This window comes from Musa acuminata, chromosome BXJ1-5 (assembly GCF_036884655.1).
Source record: "Musa acuminata AAA Group cultivar baxijiao chromosome BXJ1-5, Cavendish_Baxijiao_AAA, whole genome shotgun sequence".
In the NCBI taxonomy this organism is placed as follows: Eukaryota; Viridiplantae; Streptophyta; class Magnoliopsida; order Zingiberales; family Musaceae; genus Musa; species Musa acuminata.
Genome location: NC_088331.1, coordinates 5,389,412 through 5,402,202, shown reverse-complemented (window position 1 = coordinate 5,402,202; position 12,791 = coordinate 5,389,412). Strand labels below are relative to the sequence as shown.

Below are 12,791 nucleotides of genomic sequence, written 5' to 3'. Positions count from 1 at the left end.
AGAGAGAGAGAGAGAGAGAGAGAGAGAGAGATTGCAAATGCCCTCACTGACTCGCACTACACTCAACCAAATGAGCACATGCTCACAAGTTTGACAACATAAGGAAAAGGTGCAACAACGGTAGGCCCCATCTTATGAGTTCCTTTGGAAAGCAAGCAAAGCCAAGGGATGCATTTACCCCTTTCCCATTCCAAAAGACCATGCTATCCAATTGCAGCATCTCACTCATTTAGACTCTTCCAGTGTTCCATAGTGACACATCATTCGAGCCATAATGTTGTGTTCATGTTGTTGGTGACAGAGCTCGCTTTGTGTGTCACTTTGATTTGGGCCTCAATCCACCGGAGACAGGAATTCGTGCACTAAATACTCTCCGAAAGCAACCCCTAAACATCTAAACACCTCAACAACATCATTGATCTTATCCGGGCGGGCCCACCCAACACAACTGCCAATCTAAGTGAGGTGACATAAGATCCAACATATGATAATATCATGGATGCAAGATGGCCTGAGCTCCAATTTCCAAGCTCACATGGAGAAGCAACTTTTCTTGGGTTGATTTGGTCAAAGTTAACTTTGGAAAATGATGCTAACAGACAACTTGGCCTTATCTATGTACATATCTGAAAGCGTTCACACCTTTTGCTTGGCACACAAGTCACGGCCCCCTCCTCTTCTTCCACGCAACAACTCCCAGTACAGACGGTGGCGGCAGTGGCGATGACGTCGGTCCTGAGGCGTCACCTCCATGACAGCACGCCCTCTTCTCCTCCATGACGTCGCGCTGCTTTCCTTGAAACTTCCTCTCCCAATTATGCTCTCTGTGCAATTTCCCATACTGCCCCGATCCCCCCTCGGCAGCTGTATAAAACACAGAGCACACCCCAGTCGAGTTAGGGAAGGCGGCAGCATTCGGAGGAGGAAGAGGAGAAGGAGAAATGGAACACACGCCTGTTGTGGCTTGTGGGGAAGCCGAGGAGTCCCTGGTCGGCGGCACGGTGGTGCGGGAGATGGCGAAGATCCGGGCATCGACCTCCCGGCTCGGAGTGTTGCTCCGGGAGGCGTTGGAGGGGAATTCCACGGTGGGAGCCGTCTTTGAGGAGCTCGAAGGCTCGATCTCGCGAGCCTTCTCTTTGCTGGACCGCAAGCAGCAGGGTGGAGATGGCCCCCCTTCTTCTGAGCACCGAAGTAGCGAGATCCCGACCAAGAAACGGAAGGTGAATCCGGGTGACCGGCGTGGAGGTTGCCGGAGAAGGTAATTCCCTTTAGGCAGCTAAGAGTTCTTACTTTAAAATTGATTAGATGACATCCTTCGAGCATTAAGAGACAGAAAAAATGGTTGAATATTTAGTTTTCTTAATCGAAGTAGTACTTCTTTCACTAATTCGAACCTTTTCTTCTGTTGGGGGTGGCAGAATACAATCTTCTTCCCTGCGGATCGTCAAATCCAAGACACTGGACGATGGCCAAACCTGGAGAAAATACGGACAGAAAGAGATCCAAAGTGCTAAGCATCCGAGGTATTTTTCCTCTGCGTCATGTAATCTATTCCGAGAACAAAAAGCAAGTATGAGGTCGTTGATGGAGTTTGATGTTGCAGGAGCTACTTCAGGTGTACCCACAAGTACGATCAAGGTTGCATGGCGCACAGACAGGCGCAGTTATCAGAGGACGATCCCACCGATTTCGTGATCACATACATCGGGGAGCACACCTGCAGGGATCCAACCGTGGTGCCTCCTCAGATGATCTCTGCTTCCATTTTGCAGGACACCTGCCTAATTAGCTTTGGAGCAGGCGGTCATGGCGTTAGGCAAGAAGCTTCGGTGCCTGCTTCCTTTGCCTCTCAGAAACAAGAGAGTGATGAAGATGCAGCGAGCAATCTGACCACTGCCAGTTCGTCGTCGGGCTATTTCCTGCTACCAGCGACCGAGAATCCGGTGGTGACGACCCCCGACGTTACCTCCGGCTTCCACACCGCGACCGATCTAGACATGGACTTCATGGCAGACACATATCTCGAGGATGTGTTCGGGTTCGATGACGACGAGTTCTTCCGATGAGATTTGGTGCCTTTCTTGTAATACTAGTGGATCTTAACAGCAGAGAAAACCTAGTCTGAGGGCAGCATCCACCATGTTCCCCAGCTATTTACTCAGCAATTAATTGCCTTCATTCGCGGTGAGGATCTTTCCAGCCATCAACAGCACAGTGACAAGGAAACGCTTGCTATCTTCCAGGACAGATCACATAGCATCCAAGTCAAATGAATGTATTTTCGAGCAGCATTTTCTTCATCTTCAACCTCCTGTCGAAAGCCCAACTTTCCGAAGGCTACACCATCTGTATAGTTGCAGAAAGATGATGACACACTTCAGAGCGTGTACTTGTTGGTATGCAGCATCTTGATCATGTCATGAAGATGCTGCTAGTTACAAGATCTGTAGAACTGTGTAACCAATTTAGAAATAATGATCCAGAAACACTTTTTGTTCTACTCTGATATGCTCCTTAATTTGATGCATATACAATAAGACTGCATAGAATCTGTTTGCTAATTGTTCTGCAATTTACTTTGGCATTACAATGAGCTTCATGACAAAGGTATTATCTCTGATTGTTATGACAATGATGGTTGAATGTTCATCATCGCCGAAGATACCACCTCTCTTTGGTTGTGTGCCACACATCACATGAAAGACCAGCAGAGAGAACAGCCAGAACATGTAGAAGACAACAAACTAGACCTCTAAACACCAAAAGACATGAAATTTATTGATGAATCTTCATCCCCGGCTTGTCCGAGCCTCATAGGAAAGGTTACAGAGTTGGCAAGAGCTACATGATCTTTGTTAGCTCGATCATTCTGAGGTGCATCAGTGACGAGGAAGCACCGACAGGGCAACACAAACACCACCGCAATAATTGAACAAAGATACAAGAAAGCAGAAGCACAAGAGAAAGCGAACGCCTTTCTGAATCACGAGGTGTCTCAAAGGTAGGAACACTCTCTAAGATATCATTATAGTACAGTATGCCCAAAGCGATCCAACCTCTTTTGATCCAACAAGCACAACTCCACAATCTCTTAGTCACAACCTTCCAAAATACCATCATCGGATTGGGTGACATCAAACAGTGCTCAGAAACTCTTGATGTCCCTACTTCTTCTCACCCATCAGTGCTGCTGTGGCAGATGTCTCGGTCTGATCTCGCTAATGCCTTCGACACTTTCGAACACCAATCCCAGGATATTTATTAGGCCACAGATGAATTCTACTGAAACTTAGTTTTGGATCTTTTGGGTGTCTTTTCCTTAATGGCATCATCAGCCTTCTACTTTGTCCTTGGTTTCTCTGTGGACCAACAAATGGAGAGATCTCACCTGCTGCCTTCAATCCTCTAATGGTATCCAGTAGCAAGTGCAAGGACTAATATCTGACCCGAATCCATTTTCCTGTCGGATCTGAATCCACATCCGGATCCTACTATTCCTTACTGTACATGATCGCTAGAGGTTTTCCTTCAATCGGAGAAATAAACATATTATTGAATACTTGAATCACACTATCTAAATTATTATTGTGGCCTATGTTAAGCATGGTAAGATCTTTTCTTGCAGTTGGAAACTCTTGCCGATGACTATCGACCAATTGAAATTAGATTTTTTTTTTATTTATAAATAATGATTCTTCTACGAATATAGCATGTGATAATATATGGATTTTTAATGTTTATCTCACATAAATCTACTTATGTTGATTCTTGTTGATTTTTCATATTCTTATATTAGCTCCTTGCTTTGTGATGGCGCGGATGAAATTACGAGTTATTATATGTTTTATTTGGACCCTCTATAATGAAAAATAATAATTTCTAGAATTAAACTTCCCCAGTATCCTTATGAGAATATCATGGAAAATCTATTGCCAATCCACTTGGTGATAGTTGGGATAGATGGGAATGTTTTCCAAGTATTCTGATTTCCTGAAAATTCCTTCATCTGCAATGAGTGTTAATCCTTAATCCTACTTGTATTTCCTACTATAAATCACTTGAAATTGTGAAATCTATTTTTTTTCAATATAATTGTGCTAAGTAGGTATGAGAATTAGATATAACTTGACTAGAATACCCTCTTACTAATTTTGAATGGTGGAGAGAAAGTGAATGACTTTAGATAGACCAACAAAGGAGGCCTTTTGACATGATTTGAGTCAAAGGCCCTCTTGCAACTTTTTTGATTCATTTGGAAAGCTAATTAATGAAATATTAATTTTTTGATACTTATACATAGAATTGTTGCTCTAATAAATCCTTGTCAAATGGATTCTACTTTAAACTTAATTGTGAAGACTCTTAAGATCACGAGTTTGGAGAATGTGATTTTATTATTAGGAATTCTAATAACTCCTAGATATTGTGTGATCAGGAGGCTTAGCGGAACAATGACTAATTTAGCGAGGTCAAAGCTATTCAATAGGGGGATGGAGATGACTTTAGACATGAGAGTAACATTATCGATAGTTCGTTCAAATTCTAAAGCCATTATTGATATCTTAAATAATAACTCAGTATCATCTTGGAGTATTTCTGCTTTAATTAAAAATATATTATTTCTTGTAAGGTATTTTTGAGATTGCTCTTTTAACCATAATTAGTGAGAGGATAATCATCCGATAAATTGGCTTGTCAACTTTGCTAGAAGTTTAAATTTTAATTATAATTGGCAAACAGATTTTTTTTTTATCTAGATTTTTTTGGTTCGTAGTGACACGAACAAGAAAATTTGTATTAGACAATGTTAACTTTTGATTTATAATTTTTTTTTTTTTAAAAAAATCTGGAGGCATGCTAACACTAAACTAAGTGTATAAAGTTAGATTAATAATAATAAAATAATCTCTTATTAAATCAAAATGGATTAAATATGTAGAAATTGAAATAGATATTGAATCTTGGATTTTGATGATGAAATCAATTGTCATTTGTTATCTAATTCATATGTTGAGATAAGTGCATAGGATTAACTACGATGAAAGTAAGACATGCAGCAGGAGTTGCGTCGGAGTCAAGACTATGATCACGTTGGGAGTTCGAGAGTTCGACGGAAGTCCGGACGATCGTCGGAGGTTCTGCGGGAACAAATCTGAGAAGTCCAAGAGCTTGCGAAAAGAAGCTCGTCGGAACTCGCCAAGTGGATCGTCGCAAGTCTAGGAGTTTGCCGGAAGTCCGTCGGAGCATCGCCGGAGGTTCATCGGATGTTCGCCGGAAGTTCGCCGGAAGAAGCGATTGACGCACCGGAGCAAGCTGTAGTAAATGTCTTAAGAATTGTCGTAGTTAGCATGTAGATTAAGTTATGAATGGGAGGTGATCCCATTAACTTAATCTAGGGGCAATTGGGCCCTTGACATACCCAAATTGGGCCGAATGGATCAACCCAATCGGACCAGAATTCCTGTTAGGCGGTGGCACCACTAGGGTCGACGGTGGCACCGCCCAGGAGAGAGTCTCCCAGGAAAGCTGGGCGGTGGCACTGCTTGGGCTCAGTCTCCGAGCGGTGCAACCGCCCCTGATAGGCGGTGGAACCGCTTGAACTCGGTCTCCGAGCTCTGCTAGGCGGTGCAACCACCCCAGTCAGGCGATGGCACCGTCAGAGCTTAGTCTCCGAGCGAGACTGGGCGGTGCAACCGCCCCTGTCAGGTGGTGGCACCGCCTAGAGGCTCAGTCTCCGAGCTGTCAGGCGGTTGTACCACCCCTGTCAAGCGGTAGTATCGCCAAGACCCCGAAAATCCGGGAGATGACATTTTTGAGCTCCAAATTCAAACCAGTTTGGGGCCTATATATACCCCACCCTTTCCTGTATGAAAGGGCAACGAAAATCCAATCTTACCCTGTGATTTTTAGAGCTCAAAAGTGTTGTAAATGTTAGAAGTTCTCCTCCCTTTTTTTTTCCAAATTTTGATCTTTCAAGAGAGGAGAGAAAAGTTTGTAAGGCTTGTCTCTAAGCCCGTCAAAAGGAGTGAAACTGTAAAAGGGTGGTTGGCCTTCACCTATTGAAGGAAGGCCTCTAGTGGACGTCGGTGACCTCGTTGGTGGAGGAAGCCAAAAGTGGATGTAGGTCAAGATTGACCGAACCACTCTAAATCCCGGTTTGCATTTACTTTGGGCATCTTATCTTTACTGCAAACTTCCTCAATAGCTTCCTGCCTTCTGCTCATTTACAAACGTGTTTCATAGTTAAGTATTTTCCGAATCGACGTTAAGACGGAAATCGGTTTTATCGTACGAACATCATATTTCAGTTTGCGCTTACATTTTGATTTCTATCTTAACTGCAAACTGCCTTCCTTACTTTTATTCAAATACGTTTCCGTAAGCTTTTAAAGTTATTATCTGCACAAAACGACTTTTATGTCGGAATCGGATTTCAACGTACGATTACCCAATATACAATCAGAATGATTCTACTACGAGTATTATCATTAAGAATTTGAAGATATTCTACACCAACAATGAAAAAGAAACAAAAGGAACCAACAGTAAAAAATAAGAAAATTTTTCTCTTTTCTTTCTTCCTCTATTTTATTTATTTTTCTCATAAGTTTCAATAGAATTTTAATAATTTTTTTTATATCCCAACCAATAAACAAGTGCCATGTGGCACTATGTAAATGCAATGCAATAGCACACTCTCACATGACGCACATCTGCACGGTGATTACTATGGAAGGGATAAATGGATAATTTTATAATTATCTAATATATTTAAAAATAAATTAAATATATATTATTCTCAAACCTATACTCAAATTTTACTCATATGGCTCAACTTTGCTTATTAAGCATTTAATAAGATTTCTAAGGGGAGAGTAAAAGAGTTGGGGGAGAAGTTCCTCAATTATTGATGTGAGACTAGTCCTCAAAAAAATTTTGGTTTTTCCCATTCAAGTTTCACTAATTCAAAAAAAAAAACTCAAATTTCCTTCAAATAATTAAATAACTTAAAAAATAATTAAATATAAATAAAATAATTAAAAAATTACTGGTGCATATATTATGTAATCAATGAGATGTCTTTTCAATCTGATTTAGTAAAGTAAATATCAATTTAAAGGAAACAAAATAAACTGAGCTACATTCTTTTTGACTTATACTTCAACTAACTCACTCACAACTAACTCACACACGGTATGAAATGTATTTTTATGGGTTATACATTAATGGCTATATATGAGTATCTTGATTATTCATGAGAGATTTTAAGGATTACCATCCCTAATTACGATCGTCTACGAATTCTCTCATAGAAGAGCCTATTACTAATGATATGTGTAAAATTATATCTCGTAAAAAATATTATATCGGGTCTCTTTTAGAACTATGCTCTTCTTATACCTCCACATAAAATCACTAATCACTATAAGGATGAGGTTAGAGATAAACTTCATATATATATATATATATATACTAAAGTGTTAACTATTATACTCTTTAGCCAACCAATAAGTTTATTATTACTATATTAAACCTCTTTCAAGAGATCTATTATAGAGAATAAGTTTCTACCAGCACATTTTAGGTATAGGCCCATCTTCTATTAAATAAGACCTTAGTCCTATTTAAGCCTTTAATAAGATAGTCAACTAGATTATTATCAGTTTTAATATAAAATATAAAATTAACAAAATGAGAATCTAGCCATCTAATAGGTTTTTTATCTAATTTTTATATCTTTACCCATTTTAGCATTTATAATTTTTTTTTATAAACATCTATTACAGCCCTGTAATCATAATGAATAGAAACAGAAAGAATAGGATTTGAGATTATAGGAAGAGTAGAAATTAGATTCTTAAGCATTCTACTTTAGTATAGTAGTATCAAGTACCAACAATAATAGTTTATTTAGTTGATTGCTAAGATACAAACACTTCCACCAAAAAAAATACATATTTAGATGTATCTTTAATATCAAAAAAATCAAATATCTAGTTAGCATCATTATAGAATTTTAAATTTATTTAAGAACATTCTTGTGAGTTAAACTGTGTGCTAAACTTGGGTTACTAGTATATCCAATACAATGTAAGAAATATTATATATAGTCCATAGATAAAGAAGAGATCTAATTATTTGAGAATATCTTTCTTAATTTATAGGATTGTTATTATTTTTAACAAGATGAATATTTGGATCATAAGAAGTAAAGAAAAAAGAATAATTAGAATATTTATTTATTTTATTATTTTTTTAGTAAAGTGAGATTGAGATGGTGATATTAAATTAGATGATTTCTAGATAAAACATTCTTAATGATATCATCTTCATCGAGATCTTTAATATCAAAATGATGAGATGAGAATGATTTAATCTTTAAGATCATATTTAAATCCGAAGTAAAAGTTAAGATGTCATCGAGAGACAGAGAAAATAAATTTATTTTTTATCCTTTTACAATATATTTAGTTATTAGATTTATTGATTTAAAATCCAAATGATAGAATTATAAAATCAATTTTTTTTGTGTCATTGCTTAAGTGCTTGCTTAGGTCCATATAGATATCGGATTAGCTTATATATTTTTCCTTCTTATCTAGGCACGATAAATCTTTTGGGCTGATTCATTTATATCTTTTCTTCTAGCTCTCCATACAAAAATATAGTCTTCATATCTGTTTAATAAATAAGGAGTTTACGGATTGAAGCAATAGCAAATAGGACTCGGATGGTGATAATTCATGCTATAGGTGTATCAAAATAATCAATGCCAGCTTTTTATCGAAAACCTTAAGCAATAAGCCTAGTATTATATTTTTTAAGGTATACCATCGATAAAATTCACTTGCAATCTAGGGATTTAACCTCAAGAGGTAAGTTAGTGATATGATTACTGATTATGAATTTTATTTCACTGTTAATTATCTTTTTCTAGAAAGAAACATCATGAGAGCATATAAGAGATAAAATTATCATCCATGTTTTTTTCAATCCTACCCCTCTTGCTTCTTTTAGGTTCAGGTTGAATGTTATATTCTATAAGAGTTAGGAAAGATGAAGAACAATCACTTAAGATAATAATAGATAATCTAGTTCTAAAAGAAAAATATATTTTGAAAGAATGATGCATCTATATATTTAATTAAAGTGTCATTTGAGATTTTGGATATTTCAAAATTTACTAAAAACATCTATAAGTGTTGCTATCGAGGGAGTATGATAATGTCCATTGTTTTGGAATCTATATTCTTTTTTTTTTTTTTGTTCTAGGATGTTAATATTAGCTAAACACCCTCAGAAGTAACTTAGCCTTTGTTTATAACCCTTCCAAAGTATACAAGGGGTTATCTCTTTATTATGTTATGGTATCATGTTAAGCATATAATAAGCAGATAAGAGAGTCTCCCCTCATAAGTTTTTGGATACTTTTGAACTAAGGATCAAAGCATTAACCATATATAAAAGAGTTCTATTTTTTCTTGCAGTCACATAATTAGATTGAGATGAATATGGAGTAATGGCTTCAAGAATTATGTCATGATCTTCATAAAATTTCACAAATTTATTAGATCAGTACTCACCTCACCTATTAGATCTTAAGATTTTAATTTTTCAATCAAGTTAGTTTTTAACTTCAACCTTATAGATCTTAAATTTTTTATTTTTAATTTCAATCTTATATATCTTAAATTTGCTAAGCACTTTATCTTTGATCTTTAAAAGATAAATATAATAGAATTTGAAGAAGCCCTCAATAAACATCAAAAAGTAATAATTTCCATCACTAGTTAGTACTCTATTAGAGTCACAAATATGGATTAATTCAAGTTTTTGAGTATCTCTAAATTTAATAGACGTAAAGACTTTTCTATGTTGTTTAGATTGAGTGTAGTTCTCATATTTAAATTCAAATTTAGAGTTAAATTTTGAAATCAAATCAAGATGAGATATTCTTTGAATTGATCTAAGGTTGAAATGAGCAATTATACTATACTAGATATTATAAGATTCAGAATTTAAGACAATAGAAAAAGGGAGTGATTATATTAAGCTTGAAAAGTCGGGTAGAAAGTCTTTTACTATATTCATATGCGGTAGATGTCCTATTCTCTATGGTTATGCTTTTTCATCTTAAGATTTAATAAAAGAAAAATTATTCTTGATTAGCATAAGCATAGATGTTTGCACCAGAATTTAATCACTATTTAAAATTATAATATATTAGATTCATACTAACTTGAGATTTACACTTAAAGGAGTCATTCTTTATTAAAATCATATATTTCTTCCTTTAATAGAAGTAGGACAGAGCAAGGTAATTATTCTAGCCACAAATAAAGCATAAGCGATTTTTCCTAGCTTCTTTTTTTCCTTTTGGTTTAGAGGAATGTCTAAGGTTTTAAAATTGGTTGGAGTTAGAGTTAGGATTAGAATTTGGATTATGATTTAAAAATCTTGATTTAAACTCTGTACCCTTAAACTTGAGGTTTTTACCCTTGCGATTGAAGTTATGACTTTCTATAGTTCTAAAAATAATTTTGGGGATTTAGTCATATAGCTCGTATTTGATTTTCAACTTTTCTTTGTTGATATTGATCTTCTATTTTAATAACTCGGATAATAGACCTAAGAGTTTGAGTTGTTCGAGATCTCCTAATCTCTTGATTAAATTGGACTAGGAAGGAGGAAGTCCATCTAATAGATAAGAGATCTGATATAATTCAGAAAACATAGTTTCAGGTATATGAATTTCATGGATCAAGTTTTGAAATATATGAATATGATCATTGACAGGTATATGATCAATCATTTTAAAGTTATTATTATATATATATATATATATAAGTTTCATAAATATAAAGATGATTAAGGATTCTAAACTAATAGAGATATTCAAGTAGATTTTTTAAAACAATGATTAAAAAAAGAGGTAATTTCCTTAGAGCAAAAATAGGCTTAAAGTTATTAACCAAACTTTTAATCGTTGAAGCCACCTAACAAATACTTTTTCAAATTTCTTAGGTTTAAGGGATATGAAATCATCTATGGTCATTATAAGATTTAGGATTAAACTTAAAATAATAAAACAAATAATCTGTAAGATAAAATTTAAAATCCTTATGGTTAGAAATCTTGATTTTATAGAGTAGAAAAGTAAGATAGATAGATTTTTTTGTTTCACTCTTTAAAATATTTATTATGATGTTCGTTTAGGACACAAAGATACCATAAATAATTTTGATAGTAATCTAACACAATATAAATACAAATATAATTATATCATAATTAACAAATGCTATTTATTGAATTATATATTTTTATATATTAATAAAATGATGATATAATCATTAAACAACTATAGAAATAATGAGAATAATATTTATAAAATATTTGTTTCTATAAAATATGTGTTTCATAATGCTAATCCAATAATTAAATTAAATTATTTGATAAATAATTAAACACTTACACAAGGATTAATTTGAATAAATATTTTTTTTAATTTTTTGGGTTAGCACCCTCTTTAGTTGTAGTTAGAGGAGGAGTATGCTTAGAATGGTAATAATAATAAAATAACCTTCGATTAAATCAAAACAGATTAAATGTGTAGAAACTAAAATAGAAAGTTTAGAAGAGGAACCAACACTGTCCTAAGCGTATTCATGAACATATACAAGTATCATTAAGGAACCATCTAAAATATGACCGAGGTGATTTTTGTATAAAGATGATCATGAAAAATTTAAAGATGTTTCATATCAGCAAGAAAAATAAAGTGAACTAAGGAAAATGAGAAAAAAAAATTTTCTTTCTTCCTCTCTTTCTCTATTTTTTTAGAAATTTTTTTTTCATCCTAATGTTAGGTTGAGAAATGGCTTATCTATAGCCAATCCCACCTAATAAATGACATGGAACTACGCAAACGTAGCAAGCGATGTAGTGATCTCGCATGACACACCTAATAGCGCGGTGGACGTCACTCTCATGCATGATAAGTAATTTCACAATCATCCAACATGTTATAAAATAAATTAAATACGTATCATTCCAAAACCTACACCTAAATTTGATTTATATTAATGAGTTTGAACCAACCTTAATTGTTAATTTCTTAATAAAACCTTTGAGGAAAGAGTAAAAGAAAGGAGTCTCTCAACTATTGATGTAAATAAAGTCTCTGAACAGTTTAGGTCTTTTTTCCCCTTCAAATTATAATATATTATTCACTCACATATAATGATCGAATTCATCTAATAAAACAAAATTAGGAGTCGTTATGACACGAATAGTGTAATAAGAGGACAAATGACCAAATAGAAAGAACTAAAATGAGAATTATTACAAGTTAAAATTCTCTCCATCCATCCTTCTTTCAGAATGTGTGTATTATTTATTACCATTGAAATTTTGCATTGCGAATGGCGGTGTTTCGTATATAGGTTAGTTTGTATATGCTGCACAGTTAAAATTCTCTCTATCATTTTGGCATCGGCAGAGCTATTCCAACAAGATGAGACAATCAATGAAGCTTTCTTTGAATCAGCAGCGTTCACAGTAGGTTGGATATCATTATCATTGCCATCGTCACCCCAATTATTATCGTTATCATCATCACCATCGCCATCTATAGCGTCACCATTGCAGCATCGTCGTGCAACCCTTCGAAGAAATCTGTAGAGTCAATGGCCTCACTGTTTCTATCACTTTGTGCTACATGATTTTTACTATACCACTTCAAATCTACGATTAGTATCTCGTCCATCATTCATTCCCCCTAAACATCCATA

The 12,791-nt window shown here is 35.0% G+C and overlaps 1 protein-coding gene across 1 annotated transcript; it reads left to right on the top strand.

Annotated features, from left to right (window-relative positions):
• The first annotated feature begins 859 nt into the window (after positions 1–859).
• On the top strand, positions 860–2,500 carry LOC103984184 (transcription factor WRKY45-1). The gene is made up of 3 exons (XM_009401636.2): positions 860–1,258; positions 1,419–1,523; positions 1,604–2,500. The coding sequence occupies exons 1-3, from the start codon at positions 942–944 to the stop codon at positions 2,064–2,066; spliced, it is 885 nt and encodes a 294-aa protein (XP_009399911.2). The 5' UTR covers positions 860–941; the 3' UTR covers positions 2,067–2,500.
• The last annotated feature ends 10,291 nt before the right edge of the window (positions 2,501–12,791 follow it).

Bases quoted from the DNA above. Each gene is read 5' to 3' on its own strand.
- LOC103984184 (XM_009401636.2), top strand. From the start codon at position 942: ATGGAACACACGCCTGTTGTGGCTTGTGGGGAAGCCGAGGAGTCCCTG. The intron at 1,259-1,418 runs GTAATTCCCTTT...TGGGGGTGGCAG, and splicing joins CGTGGAGGTTGCCGGAGAAG to AATACAATCTTCTTCCCTGC. The intron at 1,524-1,603 runs GTATTTTTCCTC...TTGATGTTGCAG, and splicing joins CAAAGTGCTAAGCATCCGAG to GAGCTACTTCAGGTGTACCC.